The sequence below is a fragment of the Ascaphus truei genome, chromosome 5 (genome assembly GCF_040206685.1).
Source record: "Ascaphus truei isolate aAscTru1 chromosome 5, aAscTru1.hap1, whole genome shotgun sequence".
Lineage (NCBI taxonomy): Eukaryota > Metazoa > Chordata > Amphibia > Anura > Ascaphidae > Ascaphus > Ascaphus truei.
The window spans coordinates 73,396,616-73,421,337 of NC_134487.1; the positions used below are offsets into that span (position 1 = coordinate 73,396,616).

The 24,722-nt window shown below is 40.6% G+C and overlaps 1 protein-coding gene across 1 annotated transcript in view; it reads right to left on the bottom strand.

The window, feature by feature from the left end:
- Positions 1 to 24,722, bottom strand: part of ZNF277 (zinc finger protein 277) — a 98,667-nt gene that overhangs the window by 42,278 nt on the left and 31,667 nt on the right. Inside the window, exons 2-3 of the mRNA XM_075600029.1 lie at positions 17,267 to 17,468; positions 4,610 to 4,698 (exon numbers count right to left, since the gene is read on the bottom strand). Of these exons, the coding sequence (XP_075456144.1) occupies positions 4,610 to 4,698; positions 17,267 to 17,468 (291 nt within the window). The remainder of the gene's footprint in view (positions 1 to 4,609; positions 4,699 to 17,266; positions 17,469 to 24,722) is intronic.

The following is a 24,722-nucleotide window of genomic DNA, read 5'->3' on the forward strand; positions in this document are numbered from 1 at the left end:
AATGTATATTCACTATGCTCTCTTGATTCATATCACCGCTGGTAATGAGAATATATTTATAGGAAATAATGCATGAGTCTGTGACAATGTCGGGTACCCTGGATGAGAACCCCCATCATCCATATCGGCCCCCTCCCCAGTCACAGACCGCCATTTAGTCACAAAGCAGCAGAGACAGAATGTGACCTCAACGATCAAACCGAGAGATATACAATAAAATAGATAAAGTATTGTATTCAAATACACATTCAAATACACAGAAGACTGGCTTATGGTATCAGTAAATCGAGTGCAATTATAGTAATTGGTATTTAAAAAAACCTGCTGAAGATTGGTTTACCCTATTCACAGATGTTGAGGATTTGGGGTAGTGTTAGTGATCGCCATCATGCTATTTGCAGATTTTGGAGCCGTGGGATTGGCGCTTCCTTGAATGTCGATATGATTCAAAAGAAAGTGAAAGTATTTAAAGGGTTTGTCGTCTTAGCCGTGGAGATGCTCTTACCTACACTACCAAGACACGACTATACCCAATTGTTACTACATATTGTACTGCTTCTCCAATTATTAAAAAGTCTATTGTCACCAAATGGCATATCATTAATTGCCTATGATCAAACTTTGCCCTTTCAATCCATAGGATGTCCAATGATGTGTTATAAGAGGGGTCGCCATCTTCATGATCTTCTTGCACATACAGGTTAAGTGTCCAGTTATTCAAAACGCAATACTTACCCATTAAAGCTTGGTTGTTTTCAATGCACTTCTGGTACAACTTGTATTCTAGGACCTTGTTCAATCATCTCTATTCTCTATTGATATTAAACATCGGGTCTCAAGTCTGAGCACTTTTAGCATATGCTGACTTACCCTTGCAGAGTGGCATATATTGGTAAAACAGAACGAAACTTCTGTGAACAGATTGCCCGGCCCCTATCACCCATCTGCACAGCTCTTCAGGATGATAAAAATGAACAGCCGTTGCCACAGATTTGCTCAGGTGCAACACCAACTACCAACTTTGTGCTACATCATCATTTGTCATACAACGCCTCTTCAAAGCGGAGCAAATTGTTCACTGGAACCTTTAAAATGTGACACATATTAGATCATTTTTTTTTACAGGTAGTATCTTCCAGAAGACTGAATGAATCCCTTACACAACTGTTTTTTTGTTTGTTTCTTTTTAAAATACTGAATCACTTCTATTATACTATGTCTACGGATACCATGTCTTCTGTGTATTTGATGCCTTTTTGATACAACCCTTTAAAGTAGAAAAAACGTGAAAAATCCATTTTTTTTTGTTTTTTTAAATAAATCAGTTCTGTAGTATTAGATAATACTGTCTGCATTTTTTTTTATTAAACGCCTAATGCAGTTTTGAATGATTTAAAAAAAAAAGTATACTAATCATTATTTGGTTGCTACAGCAACCATTTATAAAGTCATATACACTTCCTCTTTTGAAACACACACAACTTTTAGAGTTTTGCCCTTTGGCAGCAAAGTATCAAACAAATCTGTTGCTGTGTTACAAACATCAAACTTCCAATTACTCTGAAGGCTATAACAAAAGTGTGTTACACTTGGGAATATAATCTTGCATATCAGCTGCAGCATTTCACAGAGTGCAGCACAAAGTTAGAAGGCGGCCATTTAGTTGGGCACACAATCAGGATTTTTACAGATTTAGAACAGGACAACCAAATGATTACCATCTTAGGTAAGAATGTAGAATTATACATTGTCACATGCTTTACATATACAAATAAGAATAGAAAAAAAAAGGGGGGGTTAGAAGTAGTATTGCAGCTTTAACTGTTTTGTTATATATATTTATATTTTTTATGTTTTTACACAGTAACAAAACAAGAGATGTTTTATTAATTGATTTCCTTTGTTTTTTGTTTGCATAGACACTAGCCTTGGTCTGCACCAGTTTTTCCAATAACCAGTAAGGTTTCCGTCTGGCATTTCTTTTTAAGAATCAGTCAGTCAGTCACTTAATGTAGGGTATATATTGTGGAATGTTTGTATATTTCTAAATCTTGAGAAAGGTCCTCTGTGTAGCACTGAAACACTCATCTTTTTAGTAAACTATTTTTTTATTTGCAAGACCTGCGAGCACTGGTTATCGTTTTTCCTATGCAGCATTTCTATTACAATGCACCCAGACATTATATTTTTAGACGGCTGTGAGTGCACACCTCTCCGACACACACAAACACTTCTCAATACAACATTTTATTTAGAATGGTCCATACATAGGTCTTGATGGGGACATAGATCATTCTAAATAAATATTTGAGTTGGAATAGTGCTGGTCGTCAACACCTTTATAATAGCTCTTTAGCTTTACCATGCATTTCCTTAACTGCGGAGGTAGGTGGTGGAAATAGGGGTGTGCGTGTCCGGCACTCAGAAGAATTGCAAATAAAAGGAAAAAATTATTTTAATACAAATCAACGTTCCCATCCTAAATGGCCGACCATTTTCAAGAGTGCCGGTCCTTGCTACGTATGTTAATGCCATGTAGCGGAGTTCCTTCTAGATGTGCCACATTGACACACAAATATATATATGTCAAACACACATTATTATGATTAAGTAATGATTAATAGTTGATTACATATATTTACGAACAATAACAGGACTACTATATAGCTATACCCTGTCATTAAATGACTTTATCCAGTGTAAGCCAATCCAAAATGTTGTTCATATGTCAAATACAATTTACTAATACCCACAATTGGGAGTTTAAAATCAATTTGGGTGTAAAACCTGTAACTAAATTTTAGTTGTAAATTCTGTCTCAGAGACTAAGGGGCAGATTCACCAAGTGCTGGTACGGGTGAGAGCACCTGATCCGGTGTCAAATCCCACTCAAGCAAATGTAAGTTAACGCAGGATCAAGTGTGCTAACCCATACAGACCCCTAAGAGAGATGCTTGAAAAACGTGAAGACTCACATTTGCCATTAGTGAAAGCAATTGGAGATTTAAAAAAAAAAAAAGGAAAGATAATAAGACAGGTGAAATGTTTATTATCTAGGATCTAATGCCAGAATTTTTAACAGACATCTTTGCTTCAGAGGTTGCGTGGAGGTATAATAAAAATAAGCAATATGATAATACCACCTCTGCAAGTACAGGGGACCCTATTCATTCTTCAGCCCCATTTCTTACATTAATAATGCTTTAACATTACCGGGATTCACCAAGTCCGATACTAGTGGTCGCACAAAGAGCCCACATATTTAGATATACATACAATTGAGCACGTTAGATATGGATCTACAATCTCACATCTTTAAATGATCTGTTTTAGATGGTGAAATATTCACTTTAGATGTATTGTATTGTATTGTATTGTATGTCTTTATTTATATAGCGCCATTAGTGTACATAGCGCTTCACAGTAGTAATACATGTGGTAATCAAATAAATAACAGATAATATAAATAACAGATCATGGGAATAAGTGCTTTAGACATAAAAGTAACATTTCGGAAGAGGAGTCCCTGCCCCGAGGAGCTTACAGTCTAATTGGTAGGTAGGGAGAACGTACAGAGACAGTAGGAGGGAGTTCTGGTAAGTGCGTCTGCAGGGGGCCATGCTTTATGTATCATGTGTTCAGAATGTTCACAGTGCTATTCGTATGCTTCTTTAAGCAAGTGTGTCTTATATGTGTATGTGTATGCATTTTTCCATTTCCTTTTTTAGTACTTGTATTTTATTTTGTATAGATCATTTTTTATATACTCTGATATATTGTACAAGAATGTTAATTGTGTATTTCTAGATTAGATTTACATACTTTATGAATGTATATGTTTAAAACAAAGGGAGTGATGGAATAAAGACCAGGTAAGACCATTAGAAGTAAGGTGTACTACAGTATATATCTTCCTGTATCTGAATCTTTTCATTGTTGTACACTGACAAATAAGTACTCTTTCCCTGTATGTTGCTATAGTGAATTCTGATTTTTCAGTGTTGGCATCACTCATGAGATTGATAGAATAAATATATACAGGGTGATGCAAGGCTATTGGTAACAGCAAGTTATTCTATTTTTGATCAAATAGCCCATTTTTCTCCATGTGTATCAATTTGTATCTTTCCGTTGTCTAATGCAGCTATGTTTTGGTTAAGGTACTGCAAAATCAAATAGTACATTTTTATTTCTTAGTTTAAGTATCATAATATTAGTAACTCATTATCTGGTTTTAAATAGTATTAAATCTTCTTTTGTTGTAAATACTGTGGGGATATATGGAGTAATACAAGACTGGATATCCCTGCTTCAGCACAGAGTGAGCCACCTGTGCTGAAGCAGTCCTTAAAAACTGCCCCGTTGGTGCCCCATTAGGACTGGAGTTGACCACCCCTCATCTAAATACTCACAACAACCCCAGGACCTAGGAAAATACTAATTCGAAGTATCAGTGGTGATGGGTAACATTGGGATCTGTGTAAATAAAATGGATGTGGTGGCTGGGTGATAGGTTATAAGATTATCTCTGCACAGAGCAGCTCCAAGTAAACTGTTCCCCGCCTGGAGTAAACCTCCATCTATGGACTATTTGTCCTTCTGCACTTACCCATTGGAGCTTCAGAGTTGGTCCTGATCACAGTACAGAAGTCGGTGATGGGCTGCTCTGCAAATCTTTTCTTCCAGTAAAAAATGTATCTGGAAAAAACATTTGGGTCCAGATTTACAACGCAGTGGTAAACTTAAACATCTCATCTCCCAATCACACAAGCAGAATCCTCAAAACCGCACACGGGGGCAGTATGAAAAAAAGTATTACATCTAATTATCAAGTATCTCACAAACAAAAAACACAAAATAAGACATTAAAAAAACAGACTGTAAAAAACATGCCTGTTGCACATAAGGCCTCGGATATAGGGGGCGAGCGCGGCGGTGCGCATGGCGTCACACGCGCCGAGCAATCTGTGGCTTGTGATGCACAGCAACAGGCAGGCGGGGCAGAGGCAAGGCCGTGACGTCACGTGAGCGGTTCATCCTCATTGGCTGAACCGCTCACGTGACCCGGACGCACAATAAAAACAAAAAAAATGTGTTTAGCGAAAAAACGGCCGCGCTTCATCACGTACTCTATGGCATGCGTTATAGAGGTGCAGCCTTTTGTTCGCGACGCACGTAGTCGCACGCGGCTTGAGACAGGAAGCAACAGCAAAAAAAAACATTAGATGGAATAAGATTAGTTCAGATAGTACTCAGTCCCTGCTACCAAAAAGGCCTCCTACATGAGGGTATCTCAATCATAGAACGGATTTCAGCTCCAATATTGCAGCTGTTCCCTTTAGTGGATGGAAGTAAATAGAACTGGTGCAGCCCAAACTTCTGGAGGCTGACACAGACTACTTGGGTATGGGAAATGTATAGGCCACAGGTGATATCACATCACAGATCTCCAATGAAACAGATTTAGAGAGAGGATTAAAAACAACTAACATGGCTTTTCTGTCTTTTGTTGCATTCATTTGGCCACGCTAAATAGCACTCCTTTTGACACAAATTATATATATGTATATGATGTGGTGGTGGATTTGGGGATCTGATTTTCAACTGGTATCTGTTGTTTGGAGGTTAGTGGCCCCTCCTCCCAGGGTTTAAACTCACCCCACCCCACTTTTTAAGTAGCAAGTTTCCCCCCCCCCCCATATTCTTGTGCAGTACAGGTCCATTGTGGCCATTCTCTCTCCATAGATGTAAATGAGAATTTGCATACAGTAGGTAGTGTTAGGACCTGCATACAGGCCATGACGTGATGGGGATTGCAGGCTTATACATTTTTGGCCAAAGGGTTTAACTAAATGAACCTTATTCAAGAGAATATATAAGCATTTCATTGTATTTTTGTCACATTGGATGTTGCATTTGGCTTTTCTATCTTTTGCTGCATGCTTCATTCTACCAAAAACATGAACATGTCCCATTAAAATATTTTATTTAAATGTAGGTATTAAGTATGGGGTCTCTAGAGCTTAACCACGTTAATTTAATCTCTGGGGACCCCTTGCTTCCCAGAGCACATACCTCAGTATGCTTCCGGCTCCATATGCAGGTATGAAGATTCAGCATCATGAGGGCCAATAGGAAACCATGACTGATAACGTTGTGGCTTCTGATTCGCTCTCGTGCCACAAGAAATGTAAACCTCCATATTCTTCTTCACCCAACTGGGGATTCTAACGACAGCACCTATGGAGGTCTGTAGTTCGGGAAGCAGGGGGCACCCCAAGGCCAAATTAATGCAATTCCAGTTTCAGAGACCCCTTGCATCATACCTGGATACCTAAACAAAAAAAAACACCCTTGGTGGAACCACACCTTTAAGTGATACATTTTCACAATCAAAATAAGACATTAAGGTACAGATTTATTGAACAGTCCTCTGCCACAGGACGGCTTCCTGCCACTGGAAAATACCTTCCAGTTCATGGACTTGGTATAGAAATACTTCACAATTTGAATGTTACATGACAATCTTCATTCTGTTATGTTCTTTTTACTACATATCTGTTCGTGTGTGCTTGTGCATGGTTAAAGTATTGGTTACGACATGACCTTGTAAACCGAGGCTGCATGAGAAGGTTAAACAAGGATAGATTTGTATTGGTTTTGCTTGCTATATTACAGGGAAAGCGTGTCAGCAAAACATTGTATACAGATCAATTTTTTAAATAGCATCATTTAGTAAATATATCCAAAAATATTAACGCTTTTAATGTGTTCTTGTATATATGGATTTAAAAAAATTTTAAGATGTGTTTTTTGAACAAAAAATAAAATAACTGAACGTACAGTATTGCCTGTAATTGAGCTGACAAAATGGTATATTTTCAAACTGCTTTTGTCACCATGGTAACCTAATAGAAATGAGAAAGGACAAAAGATGTTGATGTTTTAAAATTCTCACTTTCTACAGCATATAAATTTAGTTCTACTCTCTAAGGCTGCGGCTATGGTGCCGCAGGATATGCGGAGGCGTCCGCATGCAGAGCGATCAGACTGCCTTAAGGCAGTGTTCGCGTCCATGTGGCGCACGGGCAGAAGCGGGAGGGGGTGCGCAAGAAAGCAGTTCTGATTAGTGATTAACTGATTTCTTTGCGCGACAGGCCTGTCACGTGAGCGGTTCGCCCAAAGAGGGCGAACCAGCTCTGTGACTCCCCCAGTGAGACCCCCCACAGCGCGGCATCTCCACTAGCCACAAAACGCACACGCTACACGCGGGTGACGTCACGGCCGTGCACGTCTCCGCACGGGCGAAGGCGCCATGGCCCCAGCCTAATGGGGTATCCAGCAGTATCAAAAGCATATGATTAAAATGGCATGAAAAAAAACTCAACATCACAGATGACAAACGGGTGTGCATCGAGGTTTTCTTAGGACAATCGTAAAATTACTTTGTGATAACAAATACAAAATACAGGATTACCAAATAATTCACTTTATTAAACAATTCCTAAATGTTTAGGTGCATGTGTGATCTTCTATGCTAATCCCGTTTTGATGATTATAATGTTATCCTCACAAGCTCTCTCTCTCTCTCACCATTAGGCCTGGGACATAGTAGTATGAGCAAGGCTGAGCCGTGCTGAGCCGTGATCACACTCGGCACTGAGCCCCTGCAGCCGCAATGAGAGCGGCTTTAGCAGGGGCTCGCGCACGCTTCCGCACCCTTGCGGAAGCGTGTGTCTCAAGTTTTCAGAATTGGCGCTCGCCGGAGCGCAGGGCCGGTCACGTGAGCGGTTCGCCCAATGAGGGCGAACCAGCTCCGTGACGTCACTGGCCCGCCCCCATACCCGCCGCCGACACGCCCACGGACGGCGCGCTGTGTAAGGCCAGGGAAAGCATCGCTTTCCCTGAGCCTCAGCGTGCCTCTGCACGGACAAAATGTCTATGTCCCAGGCCTTATCCACTCCATGGGCTACTCATGCACTTTGGCATCTAAAGCAAAATCCTATTCCTTTATTTCACAACTCATTTTTAAGTCCTCGTACTCATGATCTACTGCTCTTCTCATCAGAATTGTCACATATTTAAAACAAAAAACAAAAAAAGCCTTGTTCTACTAAAATGTCCTTTGCTGCCGAGAAAGTGATCTATCTAAATGCTAAACTCATGGTGACTGTCAAGAGAGAGGGGATTTGGCCCGGGATTAAAGGGGTTACACCCCATTTGACCACCCTCTACTCTCACCTGGGAAGCAAGGGGTTAACTGGACTGGGGTCCAGTAATGTGTTTTTACCTTGCTTCAGCATCCTAATGTATATTCCCCTGTAAAAATTTATTGTTTCTGTTCCAGTGTTGCACCAACACATACACTGGGATTGATGCGGGAGGCTTAAGGGGTTAATGAGCTACAGTTTAGGAAAATACAATTGTGTGGGGTCTTTTCAGAAATATCTGGGCGTCAACTGGCTTGATTGAAGTTGGGTGTGAAAAGTACAGAGGGGGTTTGGTGTATGTTAACACATATGGCTGGTAGAGACAGCTAGGACCCAGGCTGGGGCATTGGGTGTGAAATATAGCACCGGTGACAAATGTTCACTACCCACAGCCCTGCTTCAAAGGATTTCTTGATGGGGGGCCAGGGGTGCGGTTATGCAAGGAGATCTCAGAATGAGTGACCTTATTAAATATAAGAATATTATGAGATGTCCTCGGCTGAACATGCTAAGAGTTACATATGTGTAACCGGGGGACCGAGCTGCAAATAATGATTACAGACACATGATGTCTCGCCGGTACTAAGAGACAGATATTAATATCTCTCTTAATTTTAGTATTACACGGTAATATTTAGTCTTATTGGGAGCGCCATGCATGCCGGAATGTATTAATATGACTCGCGTGCCAGTAAGTACTACTGAACTGAAGTTATGAAGTTATTTAGATAGGAAAAGCAGTTTTTAAACGTCCTTGGGTGGGAGGAGTTTTACTCTGAGGAAAACTGTCAACCTCACCACTGATTTATGAGAGGGGCTGGGTTTAGGTTGTGTTCAATGGGAAATAATTGTATAAGAACCAGGCTCAGCCTATGGCTATTGTCTTTCATGTCTTTTCGTGTCTTGATGATTATGAAGACTGCTGTATGAACTGCCAGTCCATTTATGACTGTTTCATCATTCCATCTTAAGTGAGTGTCCATATTTTGTCTGTTATTTGTATATCTCGTGTATTCACCTTTTTCAAGGAATAAATTATATTTTATCATATCTAAGCCTCGTTCAGTTCAACCCAGTTATATTTTTGGTGGTGTAGTATTTATAGCCTGTCACAAAGCTCCCGTCACAGTGACCTCATACTTCCACTCCCCACTTCCTTCCATTTAGTTTACGCTAACTTACCAATTTGTTTTAATATTTTTTTTAACTTCTATTTGGACAGAATTATCCATTTCTTTAATGTCACTGTTAATCATCCCATTTATTATGCTGTAGAAATTGTTAACACCAATGTTTCAGGGGAAAACAAATAAATAAAAAAAAGAAGAAGATTACCAACTCATATGTAGAGATCACAATAGTTGCGTTAGGTGGTCAGCATTACAAATACTTACCAGTCAATACTTTTATAAATTCTCCCTGGTTTTAAAAAAACATTTTTTTATAATAGACGGCAAAATATAAAATATTTAATAAAAAAAAAAAAAAAGTAGAAGCAGTAGATAATTTAAAGAAAGGCTCTACCCCAGGGTTTATTTGAAAGGGTATGTAGCCAGGTCCCCCTCTGTCTGTTAACCCCCTTCACCTTGCTGGCGATCGCGGGTGCCGCCGAGCCCAATGGCGGTCCCGTCGGCCGGTCGCAAGAGTGGGGGCGGTCAGGGTCCTGCATCGGGGGGTTGCTGGGGACACGCGCAGCCGGTTGCTGGGGCCGCGATCGCGTTGCGAGGGCTCCCGGCGCTCCCGAAGCAGGGCGGCAGGGTGCCGCCATCTTCTATGTGGTTGCGCATGCGCAGTGAAGATCTTGGTGCGGTGGCCAGCAGGGAAGTTTGCGCATGCGCAGGAGATGCGCGCGAACTCTGGCCAATAGGGAGAGGGCTCTAAGCAGGGACTACAGCTCCCATGAGCCTTAGGGGACCCCACGTGATGCCAGGGAGCCAATAGGGCTGTCGAATCTCCCTGTGGAGGAGATTTAGATACATTTCGTGGGCTCCACTAGTCAGTCGCCATCAGGAGCAGCTAGGGTAAGGAGGTAGGGTGCAGGAGTCAGTGACTCCCTGCACTAGGCCAGCAGCCCCCTAGGCCCCAGAAAGCCCTGAGCCACCAGTAGCTTTGTGTTGTTTCAGGGACAGGCCCCAGGTTAGGGATCCTGCCCCTTATTATCCAGAGTCAGTTAAGGACACAGCGGACGCTGCGCGTCCATCCAGAGGTTTTGGCTCAGACCTCCGCTGCCGCTGCAGCAGCCATCCGGGTGGGATCGCCCCGGACGGTAGTTCCTGTATTCAGCAGTCTTCGGATCCTTTCTGAAGCTCCTTGGCAGGCCCGGGCACTGGAGTGCTCGGCAGGTAATCATCAAGTGCACCAACTATACCACATATTCATATAGGACATAGTGGCTGCGCAGTCACACATTCATATCCCCCTTGGGAGGTGGGAACATTGAGTGTGGGTACTGGACACGGTGGAGGTGGGAGCGTCCTGCGAGACGCAGTAGTTAGTGTCTCCTCTAGGGAGGGACACCTGTTGGTTATTTGCACAAGTACGTTTGCACTAGTAAAGTCATTGGTTGTTTTACATGTTGTGTGTGGAATATATATATTGTCCTGCGACGAACCACTCCCCCTCTGGTGGGAGCCATCGCAGGTGGAGGCGCTGCACCGAATACGAGGTTGCTCATATTATTTATACGTGCCCCAGGCTCCCCGTGGCGGAGGTTTAGGCCTCCTGTGAGCCAAACAGGTAAAGCACCACACCTGGTAACATTAGGTTCCCCGCACACACATACTATATGCTATTGGGTGGGGGAAAACCCGTTACAGGTATATAATACTTAGAAATGCACTGCACACCTCAAACTCAAACCATTCAGAAAGCTAGGCCTAGCTTGCCGTTATTTATCTCTGACTACATATATTTAGGGACACACAAATACTGGAGTACTTAAAAACTGACCTATTCTATGGTTTGGCTGCTTTAAAAGGCGCAATTAATTTTCTTTTACTGTAGGATTGAAGCAGGGGGTGTCCTGAGCTCAACCCCATAAATCTCAGTTCTGGGGACCCTCTGCTTCCAGAGATACTTCCCTCCAAAGGGGGTGCAGGTATCTCTGTGCTTTTCAAAGCCTCCACTTCACACGGACCAATAGGATGCCGCACAGATGAAGGGGGTGAGGTGACCGCCGGCAGGGGGGCACAGGGAAAAAAGTTTGTGCCCCTCTGATCTAAAGCACTAATCTAATCAACTACTTTGGGAATCATGTCAATAAACAGACACAACATTAAATAGAGAAATTAAGTCCAACTTTCCCCCCCCTAAAACAGAGGCTGTATATATTTTGTCACTGGCACAAAAAAAATAAAAAAATGGAGGATGACACAATGCCACAGAACCATTTAAATACATCTCCTGGCTATAAAATGTCATCCTTGCTGGAACCTGACAATTGTGATCCCACTGTAGTGGTGTAAGATCAAACAATGGTGTTATCATACTATATTTGTTACCTTTTATTGGTAAGTATCCAAATGTAACGGCAGATGCTGTTGGCCCGCGCGATGTATGACATTTAAACCGGCATTTTGTTTCTCCTGGGGAAACACGTACCTTTACCGGTGAGTATTGCAGTAACAAGAGGGTCCCTGGGTTGGGAAAATAGCGCTGTTCAGCTCCAAGGAACCATAGGTTCCCATCCGGTAAAAAAACAAAAAAAAAAGGTAGACCAGCAGCTGGGATTGCTCCTTTAAAAGTTAGCCTGCCATTAGCAAGTCATTCACAGTAGTTGTTAGAGAGTCTGTAAATCACAACATCACCATGGTAACGTCAGTACTCGCCTCTAAAAGAGCGCTGTGCAGAATCTACTGTTCAAGGTCTATACTGATGTTTTAGTGATACGGATGGTCTATAAATGCTGTGCCACGTCAGATTGTTCTAAAACAAAGTCCATAAGCTCCTCACCCCTACCACATGCAGCACTTATCATATGAGATCAGACTCCAAAAGACTGTTCATGGTCCCAAGGGTCAACAAAGTATCCGGCCGCTCCTCCTTCTCTTACTGTGCACCCCAAAACTGGAACAACCTACCAGAGACTCTCACAGCCACCACCAGTTTAAGTTCTTTCAAAACCAAAGCTGTCTCACATTTTAATCTGGACTGTAACTGTTATATATATGGCTATAATATATATTATCTCTAACTGTGCATGCATTGTCTTGTATATAATGTATACCCTGTTTACTTATCTAACTGTATTTGTAACCATGTATTTTTTGTCATTTAACTCGATGCCCAGGACATACTTGAAAACGAGAGGTAACTCTCAATGTATTACTTCCTGGTAAAATATTTATAAATAAATATTATCTCTATATACATTATCAGACAGCACGTCTATGTTGTATTGCTTTAGCCACAATAAATAACGAGAGCAGTGGTGCATGGGACAAAAGGACATCCCCTGGATCCAGAAAATTAATTTGTTGAGGAATGTGGGGTCCCAACACTCAAATAATGTTACATATTATAAAGGTATTTGGATGAAGATAATTGCATATTTAATAAGTGCATATGCACAATTGAACAGTAAGTGCAAATCTAAGGGGACTGATCACACATATACTGGTAGTTTTAGCAAAGAGAAAAATATCCCTAGTGTGTAATGGTCAAAAAAAATCCATCTGTAAAAATAAGTAAACACGTGGTGTTTCTATGCATGTGTGCGGACCTCTGAAAAGTACAAAAAGTTAGAGTCCCTGAGCCAAGCCAGAGCCGAGGCTCGTGAATCTCCTATATGTGGAATACAACGTTTCAAAACACACTATCTAATGTGGAACAGATATAGTGAAAAGCTTCTCTATGACAGAGTTTCTGATATGCTGGAACTAAAATATAGTCACGGAATGTAAATCCCCCAGCTGTAGGGGGACAAACATTTTTTCGGCGGTTTCTTAGCCCTTCTTCTAGCCCATTGGCAATCACTTAGAGGTAACAAGTGGTACTTCCCTGAGCAAGTCCGTTCTTGTATCGTGACCGTCGTCCTGTGCCACCGCTCCATGCAGGTCTGTCTCAGACACCTTCCATTTTAACAAGTAGATCATTGATTTCGTTTCACATGTAGAAACCATTTTACATTTTAAATGTAGAAAAATATTTTAAATCCCTTTGATGGATGCAGAGAATAGTTGCCCTTTATAATTCATCTGCAGTTGGTACAATTATGGCAGAGAAATGTACTATATGATGGAGTTGATAAGAATCGTGTCCTTTCATTTACGATATTTTAATGCAATCTGCTTTAATAAGAACGTTTCTGATATTTCTCTCTTTTACATGAAAACAGACTCGTTTTAAACAAATTCCCACATTTCTGATCACCTCGTAAAATTGGCAAACGTTTCAAAATACTTTTTCAAATCTGAACTGAATTGCTACCAAATATTTTTTAATAGGATTTAAAATTTATTTTAACTGCTCTTTTTGATATAGTTGAGCTTTGAGATAGTAACTGCTTTAAATCTATCATTTAATCTGCTCTGACGTCAAAGGTATTCTCATCAATCACAATATGTCTGACTCTTAGCAATTGGCTACGAGGGAGGCCTTTTTAGTGCCCAGAGGGTGGGAATTAGATGAAAGGAGTAGATTATTCCTATCTGTATCATTAAGATGGACTTCAAATGGTGTAAGCAGAACAGTAAGTGTCTGGGGGTTAGGATTACATGGTAATACGGTAGTTTGTATGATGCCAACTATTCTACCTTGTGTAAGGTGATTACCAGATATATGAGGGCCTGGATGGAGTTCCCAATATCATGGATAGGGCGCATAAATGCAGATAAAATTAATATATTGCCCTGCATATTATATTATTTCCATGCACTCCCTACTCCAGTGCAAATAAAGATATTGGGGAAATCCAAGATGTGATTGCTAAATTCGTATGGAGCAATGGCCACACCAGGATCAATAGGAAGATACTTTATTTGCTCCAGACTGCAGGGTGGAATGGGTTTGCCCTCCATTCTCCAATATTATCAGGCAGTACAACTTGGCCAGATGGTCATATGGGGGTGTGTGAAGAGATGGGTTGACATTGAGGGCAACTTCATGGAGAGTGGGGCCATGGCAGACCTTATATGTTACAAAAAGCAGCATAGATCTCCAGCACATAATTTCCCTCAAGCCTACATGCCCTCTGCTGCTCGCTCTCCATGCTGCTCTCCCTCCCACCCCCCCGGTCGGTCCATTCTTCATCCGTCCCCCCAGTCTGTCCCCCCCGCCACACACAACACACACACATACATATACACACTCCGCCCCCCCCCCCTACCATTTGGAGGTGGGGGAAGCTCTGACAGTACCAGCCCCCAGCACTGATAGGCTCACCAGCGCACCACGTGACGCGTCACCGCTCGGGATCGCAATCCTCTTGCATCCCCTGGCGGCTGACGCGCCACAGCGCGTAGTGAGCCTCGTCATAAGGAGGCAGCGGGGACAGCCAGGCATGAGGTAAGGGGCTGGTGGCCCGCGCGCACGCGGCCATCCGCAGCGGGTCCTCAGCCTAACATTTAACAGGCTGCTGGTTAGCAGGCAAGTGGTGGCATATCAAGCTAGGGTTGTCACCAAGCACTTCCTGACACCCGTGAGGGTGCTTGTGAAGCACTTAGGAGCTTTGGTGATTCCCTTTTACTCAGCTGTTAACTTCTGCTGAATGAGTGGAGACACCTTCAATCTCATGTCACCACGTTCCCAACGTACATTTCGCGTTAGCGCATTGTTAAGGGAAGTCAGACCCCTTTGTGAAGGTAGGTTTTTACACACTGGTGATAGGGGGAGGGGAACCAGATTTAACTCTTAGTGGTGAGTCTGGTGGTTAAGTATAGTGTGAGATGGGTAGGAGTTGTTTATATGATGTCTAGTAAGTATGAATCATTTAACTCTTGATTCTTTAGTCCTGTGAGGAAGTGGCATATAGGATCAAATCATATTACATGGGTATTTAACTCTGTATCCTCAATCTATTTTAGTAAGCAGTTAAGACTCATACTCAATCCTTTTTATGTTACGGTTAAAGGAATAGATAATTCAGTACTTGAGCTATGACTGGTGATGCGACGAGGGGCACCATGGTACATTGAATGAGTGTACATCATCGTCAGTGATGCTTCGTATAGTGAGGAGATGGGTAATGCCCGCATTGAATGGAGTTTGGGCGCTGGATTGCCACTGTGTTAGACAGCTTGTATTTAATCATTCCTCTTGGTTGTTAAATATAAGTAATTCAATTATTTAACCCATGATTGATGTTGATGTTTGTGACTAATGACACTGGGTTAAAGAAATGTTGAAAATAAGAAGCTCTCATTGAGACCTCGTGGACACTGGCTTTGAAATTTGTAAATCCACTTTGTTTCACATTGGAGGAAACGCTTGTCCCAGCCTCCTTTTCTGGGACAGATGCTAAGGTGGTCTATGCCGCAAAAAATAAGCTGCCCGTCACCTGAGCGTGCCTCATTGATGACGGGCCACTGGTGTTTCAAGTTTGTTCCTTATAGAGCTTGCATATAGAACTCCAGCATGCGTCTCCTTAGTTGGCGTCTTGTCGACATACTTTTTGCCACATTGGCAAACCACCTGGTAAATGACACCTTCAGTTTGGCAGTTGATTAATTGATTTTAAATTGCTACTGGTTCTCTCAGTTTGAAAAGCTTTTGCTAGATCACATAAGGGGACAGGCTTTACACCGCCCAATATCTAGATGATCCTTGGTTTCTTTGGGATTCAAGTAGGTGTGTGTGGAGAACAGAGAAATTACTCCGGACAATTTTGTCCTTCAGATTCCATGCCCTTTTGCTTACCAATGTTGGCTTAGGATTCAAAGGACATCCTCCAGGTCTTCATCGTTGAGAAGTAGGTGCCAGTGTCTAGATAGGATGCTTCTGATGGTGTCCCACTGGCTATTAAATGCCCCAATAAAACACAATTGTTTTGGTTTCCTGGACTGCCAATGTTTTGGTCATCAGAAGTTTGCTCCTATCTCAGTATTTAGCATGCTCATAGGCCTTCTTTAAACTAGACTTGCTGTACACTCGTTCAGCAAATCTTAGCATCATGTCTTTAGCCTGTTTTTCAAACTCATCCAGGGTCGAGCAGTTCCTGCGTATGCGCAGGAACTGGCCCACCGGGATGTTAGTAATCAAGTGTCATGGATGGTGTGTCGACCCTTAGCAGCCTGTTAGTGGAGGTCTTCTTCCTAAAGATAGTAGTTGTAAGGTTGTAAGCTTTAGAGTGAGGTCACTGTGTTTGGCAAGAGGATTATCATAAAGCAGATAACTCATCACTACTTATTTAGGAGTTACCAGTTATACTTCCCATCGGATTCCTCTGTGCTAGTGAAGCTCACCATTGACATTTTTGCAATACAACAACCATTGTAAAGTATTTAGAGCTTGCACACAACTGGGTTTTCCAGTTTCCCTTCAACTGTGGAGAGGAACACTTTTCTTTTGGTGTTGATATTAAATCACTAATTACCCTAGTGTACCCTAGATAACACCCAGGTTGAGCAGGTAGAAACCAAATCCTTTACTTAGCTTACAAGCTGCTTCATCGCCGGTATCTCACACCAGCAAGGCTTTATGCCATCTATCCAACATCATCCCCTCTGTGCTGGAGGAATTGTGGCCAGAGAGCGAACATTTCCAAAATATGGTTGGATTGCCCCAAACTTATCCAATTATTGCTTTACGAACAATACCATTAAAAAAAAATGTTAGCATAACAGAATATATTAAATTATTTTCAAAATGAAAAATGAAACTCCCAGGCCATTATAACATGACAAATGATCCTGCATTGCTTTAGCGGGGAAAAAATGTAAAGCAGGTTAATCAAAATAAATAAAAAGACAACTCAACTGCATTTAAAAATAAATAACTATAAGCACAATGTTAACAGATGGACGTGCCAGCAAAGAGTTGTTGTTTGCTGGATTGTCAGCATTAAAGAAGTTAAAGAAATATTAATCAATTCAAACTCCTAAATTACCTCCAAAACTTACCTCCTGAAATTTGCGATCAATTTCACATCGGCTATTACAAGTTTGTGTCCAATAATCATGTGTTTCAGTAGTTTGTCCTTCTCCGATTCGGGGTAACACTCGCCACAGAAAATACATGGTACAAACTGATCAGCTTGTGAGGCAACAGCACCTCCCGGACTTTCTGGCAATGACAGAGGTTCCAAGATACAGTCCCTGCTGTCTGAAAGAGGGGTGAAATGATAGGTGGTGATCAGGTAAATGTCCTATATACACACCTTAAGCTGTAAATTTAAAAAGGTGAAAAGAAAGGGTGTTAAATACTGTAAAAAAAGTGACACCAATAGATTTGCCCCGTGTTGCAGAGATCAGATCCAATATGTATCCAATATGTATAGCAGCGGCCGATTGCCCTGCAATCATATATCGTATATAATGTATACCCTGTTCATTTATATAACTGTATTTGTAACCATGTATTATTTTTGTCTTTACTCTATGCATAGCACATACTTGAAAACGAGAGGTAACTCTCAATGTATTACTTCCTGGTAAAACATTTTATAAATAAATAAAATCAGTCAAATATGACTAAATGGTTGAACTGTTCCTCACCTTCAGAAATATTAAAACTTGAAGAAAAAAAGCAAAGGCCATTGGAATTAAATTTTTAAAGGTTGTATATAATTGTTTCAAAAACAAAAAATGTGGAGAATATATAAAATAAAATAAATAGTACTAGTACTCTGGGAGTATATATAAAATAGTATGGGGCAGCTTGTATTGCCCAGTGCTCCATCCTTCTTTGCCAAGAAATCCCCTATTTCTCCAAAGCACTTACTCCATACCATCTCCCAAACTCTAGCTGGTTTAGGGGCTTATTCTATACCTCCCAAAGAGGCCCAATGGATTTTGTCTGGCCTGAATTCCCCCGATGGGCTGCTTCTGTGGATATAGAATAAGCCCTTAAGACCAGTCATATGTAGCATCAACAAAAACATGCTAATAAATGAGGTTAAACACATGTACACATTGCCTTTCATTTTTTAACATTTCAACTGGATAAAGTATTTATATGAATTGGTATACATGAAAGCAAGATCAGGGATCCCTCGTTAGCCAGGCCAGAAGCCTGTGGAATCTAAATAGGCTTTGATTAGTTCCAAGGGATCATAAACTCTGCAGAGCTAAGACCCTATTAAAATTGGTCGTCTGGCCCGCTTTTGTAGGCGCTTCACCCTAAATAGACTTAACACCGAGTGCCACGGCACATCCAGCACTCGCAATCAAGTGACTGCTCCATCACTGACGATGGAAAGAAGGGGACGAGTCTCTCTTTCCGTTGCACTTCTTCATAGATCGCAATCTGTGCTCCCCAGGAGTGCAGAACGCGATCGCCCCATGAAAAAGGAGCAGGAAGATTAAGGTGTAGCTACTACGTTATGGGGCAATACACATTGAAAGACCAACTGCAGTTCTAATATATATAAATAACTGATTTTAAAGGAGCAAATTGAAGCAGGAGATTTTTTTGTCAAATTTTTACATATTTGTTTAAACATAGGATTGAAGCAGGGGGTCTCCGGAGCTGAACCCCATTAATTTCAGTTCCGGGGACCCCTGCACCCTGAGATACTAGCCTCCAAAAAAGGGTGCCAGTATCTCCTGCAACTTTAAACCTCCCGTGCCACACGGGCCGATAAGAAGCCGCACCAGATGACGTCAGGGCCTCCTATTGGCGCGCAGGAGCTTTGAAAAGCGGCCATTACATGATCCCTGCTAGACGAGCAAGAGCGGTTACCAGCACCCCTTACGGAGGTATCGCCGGAAGCATGGGTCCCTGGAGCTGAAATTAACGGACGTCAGATTCGGAGACGCCCTGCTTCAATCCTATGCTAAAAATGTGCCCGCTTGGATTGCCTCTTTAAATGGCGATTGATCATGCCTATATTTTTTTTTCATTGAAGGTACTTATTGTGCGAGTTAAAATGTTATGTTATACATCACAGGCGCAGAGGTTAAACAAACCGGCCCTGTCAGTGGTGGACGTGCCACTGAAGAAGCAGCAGCCGCCACGCATAAACTTACCCCGCTAAAAGAGTATTTTTATATTCATACTTAAAGAACAAAGGAAGTGAGTACTGTTATAGCAAAACCTTCTTTGCTGTTAAAAAAAGGAATATAAAATGTAGGTTATAAAAATATAAATGGTGGCGGTACCATCACATACTGCAAGAACGTGGAAAGCAATGCCATGGAATAGCAACAGCTCCATGTCTATTTAAATTAAAACATGCCTTCAGGGCATGGTAACATGTAGTAAGTAGCAGTGTTACTCATTAGCTATATTTACCAGGCTTGCACTGTGTGGGTGCATTGGTTGTTGCGGTTTCATTGGTGTTAAAGTGTTGCTATGGGAAGCAGAAGAGGTGTCAATACGCAAGCTACATGCAAATAAAAAATGAGGGGAAATGAGTACAAATTCACATAATTTAATAACCCATTCAATGAGAAGTTGCATTTTGTTTATGGTTCATAAAATGGATAGTCGGGGAAAACAAGTTCTATACTAGAATATTAATGTTGCCTGCATTTACTGTAAATTTAAAAAAAACAACAAAAAAAACCCAGAAAACTGAAATACAACATTTGTTCAAATGGACAAATGAAATGCAGGCAATGTGGGTGGGAGAGAAATGCATCATGCTTCCCCTCAATGAAAAACAGAATGCATATTAAGGGTGATCCAATCCATACATTCCCAAAAGCACACGCTGCTTACAGCCAAACGTTTTATTATACAAATAATAATCAACAAAACGACAGAAGAAAGAAATAAAATGGTTTCTAAAGTAATTATACTGGTGAACTCACAATGGAAGCAGTTTCTGATCACAACCAAAAGCTTCCAGCACATTTATTAAACTGGCATATTTAATAGATTAAATGTAGTAAATTGGCACCTTCAACAGAGAAGAAAAAAAGAAAGAAAGAAAATCAAACAAGTATTTTTTTCAGCATTTTTAAACTTCCTGTTTCCATGGTAACCACATGCGCTGAAACGATTGCACAATCTTTATTTTATCTCTTTCGTTATAAGCCGGTTTGTCTTTGGACCTTTTCTTTATTTGCAATTCTAAAAGGTCATAGTTAGCAGATTAAATAGACAAAAGACTTTTGCTTGATAGGGGATTTCACTTTTCGAAGGACTGCCCTCTAACTAGTATTCTTCTTTTCACTGATCAGACGAGATAGATGATGCCTGTAGAGGTTGAAGACCTGTTGGCCTCCTAACATGTTTCCACAAGTATCGCTTTTCACACTGTGGGAGCTCGATATATGCACAACAACAGTGTGCACAAACCTGATAAAAGGATTCCAAAATGGGCACTCTCGAAATCAGTAGTCTGTGTGAATGGAAGACCTCCTGCACTGTTCAATTTGTGGGCACAAAACATTTAACAAAAGAGGCTTCCTGTCAGTGTTTCATGTTGAGTCAGCCAGAGAGCCAAGAGAAGCTATAGAGAAAAAGGTTTTAACCCAGGAGTCCTTGAAGTCTTGGTAAAATAAGAATATATAAGACAAACAATTCTGAATGATACTTTTACAGGACAATATGTTAACTGACACAGAAGGTATCTGTGTGTGTGAAGTAAACACTCCTACAAGACTCCAGACATGAAAAGCTCAGAGCTCTAAACACAGTGGATAAAGTAATGATAATGGTTAACAAGGAAAAGTGTGCAAATAAATTGCACAAGATTGCAGAACAGACAGCACCACTCACAAATAAAACACTTACATTGCAAACAGGCTTGGTTGCCGGAAACCCCAAACCTCCCCCAACGCCCAGAAGAACTATAACAATAGTAAGGATGTTTCCAGCAATCCCCAAAAATACACATGACATAGGTAAATGTTTCCACAATGCAGGTCACACAAATCTAAAATAATAATAATAATAATAATAATAATAATAATAGTAGTAGTATAAAACACCGTGTGTGTATGGAAAGTAAAAAAAAAAATATACATATATATTTACACCATGTACAAACATGCATCAAGGTTCCTCTCTACACTTGGCTGCAGGAGATTGGGAAGGCGTCACGAAGCTGGTTCGCTCTCATTGGCTGAACCGCTCACGTGACACGGAGACACTTGAAAAAACAAACATTTTTGTCTCTTCAAATTGCGGTGACGCGCACACGCACGTACTAGGAGCAGTCTCATAAGCATTAGGCAATTTTTGTTTGGCGCGCACGTCATCGTGCGCTGTATAATCGCGGCCGTAGACTGGGAATTATACTATGTTGTCTAATTAGGGGTACGTTTTTGTCCTTGACATGGTAGTGGATTACAGACTTTTGTACACTATATTTCTACAGAGCACTTTGTAGAGAGGAACCTAGATGCATGTGTGCACATCACGGAAATACTTTGTTTTCCATTTTTTTTCTTCCTGTACACGCAAATGTGGTATTTTATACAGTATCATTTTTTTAATTTTTTTTACATTGATGTCACCTACATTGAGGAATCATGCTAACGTACATTCATTTAATAACATTTAAGAACGATTTACCGTCGCATTTTTGGGGGGAGTGTTGGAAACATCATTATTATTGTGCAAATAAATTGATTTTTTTTAGCAACTATTCAACTTCTACTCTGCCCCAACTAGTTGGGCAAAACCAAAATATGATTGCAACAAAGATAAGAAATAATGAAAAGTCAATATTAATTTTTTAATAAAATATTGTCATCAGCCGTGGGAGTCACTGATATTTTGTGGACAGTTGCTGACTTTCAGTTTTAAGACGCAGCAGCTATAAAGAAGAAAGAGCTGTCAACGTAAACTGGATCACGTCCCCACTCCTCGACTTTCCCCCTAATTTTAGCAAAGGGGTGGGCCACCAACCGGTCAGGTTTTCAGAATATTCCTGCTTCAGCACAGGCGACTCAATCACTGCACCACTAATTAAGCCACCTGTGCAGCACCCTTCCTTTCCTCGAGGATCCCCCAATTCCCGTCTTACTCCTATCCCTAATGTAAAGGGATATTCGAAATAATGTGTATTTTATTTATTTGGAAATTTAGTTTATTTGAAAACACATTTGTAATAAATTATAACAATGATGTGGAAGGCAGTTGAACATTTATCATAAAAAAAGGTTTTGGAAATGAATGACAGATGTGGCCAACCTTTCGATAATGCGCTTTAGCATTTGTTCCAATGGAGCTGCATCAAATCTGGAAACATTGCAGCAGCTTTGACGCCATACACAACATCTATGGGAGAATCAATATGGACTACACCTACAAGTTATTAATGCGTGCCTATTGTTTATTTCTATGCTTCCAATGTAATGGATATTTAGCACAACAAATATAGTTATAATTTCTTAATATTGCCCAACCCTTCAGTGTCATACATAACAATTTGAAACATACGTCCTTGAATGCTACTGTACAAAAACACAGACTCGCAGGTCATTACACGGACTAGATTGGCAGAATTTATCATGTGGTATCATTAACGTTCTCTGCCTAGCTCTCCTGAGTCACAATCTCCCTTATCAGATGTACACATTGGATAATATTTGATGGGATTTAAAAGGGCATTAACAATGATTCACCAGCATGTCTATTAATCACCTACTGTAATTGAGAACAACAATCTGTGTCCCTTTGTAAATTCAAGTTCCATCATCATAATGTTTGTAACTATAGGGATTAGTGAAGAATTGCCCTGCCTTAGATAATGGCTGATGCTGTAATGTGCACTTCTGCAGTTAAACAATTTATGTTGGTGTGTGTACTTAAGACACAAAAAAAGTCAGACAATAAATCACAGTTTAAAAGGTCAGCTACTTCCTAGTAATAAGTCAGTGGATTCTGCAACCCTTTATGGACCACAACAGATGTTAATACTTTTAAACACATATTGCTGTTCCCCTAACAGTTTAAACCAAAGTCTGAAAACCCATCTGAAGTTGAGGACCACAGTTGTAGACACAATGATTGTTCCTGGACAGCTACATGTTTTGCTGTAGCTAGATAATAAATTAACAAAACACAAATAAGGTCTTTCAAAAAGGAGTGCCTCCTGTTTTATTTATTTATTTATTTTTTATACGTTGCTGCATCCCATCAAGGAAAACCAAAATGGCATTCAAAATGTCTTGCGTTACGCAGGCCAATAGCCACAACCGTCGACACTTTTTGGTACAGATTACAGGGGGCAAGGTGGATTGCGCCTTAAAAAATGTCAATAAATATATCCCATTTCGAATAATATAAACAGAAAGAATTGCAGAGTGGCATTTGTTATGGGCCTGGATTGAGGAAGTGTCAAAGATAAGAATGATATATTTACAAACTCAGGCCTTATTCATTTCATATACTTTATGTTATCTTGTGTACAACTATTTTTTATTTATTTTAGATGAATGTGAAAATACAGTTGAGGCAGAGCTTTGGCTCACCAACCATAGCTTTCCATTGTCTTTAATTTTATTTGAAGAAGAACCTTAACATTATTATAATAAACAGTGCATACTGTACGATATAAAATGGTATGTTAAACACGCAGGCTCACTTGTGGGTGCAGGTATGTGTATGAAAGGGGTTTGTTAACCTGCCACCCAGTTGAATTACCTCCCTACAGGCCACCAAAATGAGCACATACACCCCCAATATCCTCACACAACAACCCAATTCCGTTGTCAGCACTGATTTATTTGGGGCCTTAGATCCAACGAGTTCTCAGTCCCTCCCTTGATAGAGAAAAATGTTCAAATGGAAACAAATTCAAAATTGAACAAAAACATGTCTGTAAATGAGGACATTTTCTTCCCATGTAAAAAGGTCCAATTAGAGCTGAAAAACAGTACTTCTGAAAGATTACTTATTTTAAAAAGTTTCCATTTCCCTGACCATGGACAGTTTTACAACATGGGGCCTGGGAAGTAAGCAACTGTATTAAAAATGTAATCAAGAAAAGATAAATGCTCAATAACTCTCTTCCAATAGTTAACAGATTCCTTCTACCAGCCATCCAATATTCCATATAAAACTCCCAGTCGTACACATCTAAAATATAATAAGCCCCTTTGTAACCTTAAGGGTGAAATACATTTCCTGCTACTTGTCATAGTCTATTAATTTTTAATCCATGACGACCAGCTAGTCCCGGTATACATACTTCTGCAAGTTGTACAAAACTTACATTATTTGAAATCATGTTGGCCTGTCATTATTAAGTATAGTATTATCCTTCATTTAACCTTTGGGTTTGACCTTGATTCACTTGTATGACTATCTCTCTGAAGTTTGCAGAGCATCATATAACAATCATCCACAACAACATTGCTGTGCCTAGAACATATTGCCACACCCCTGTTATTTTAGTATGAACAGGCAGGTTCCCGATAAACACATTAAGGCAGCGTTGCGCAAACTGGGGGGCGCGAA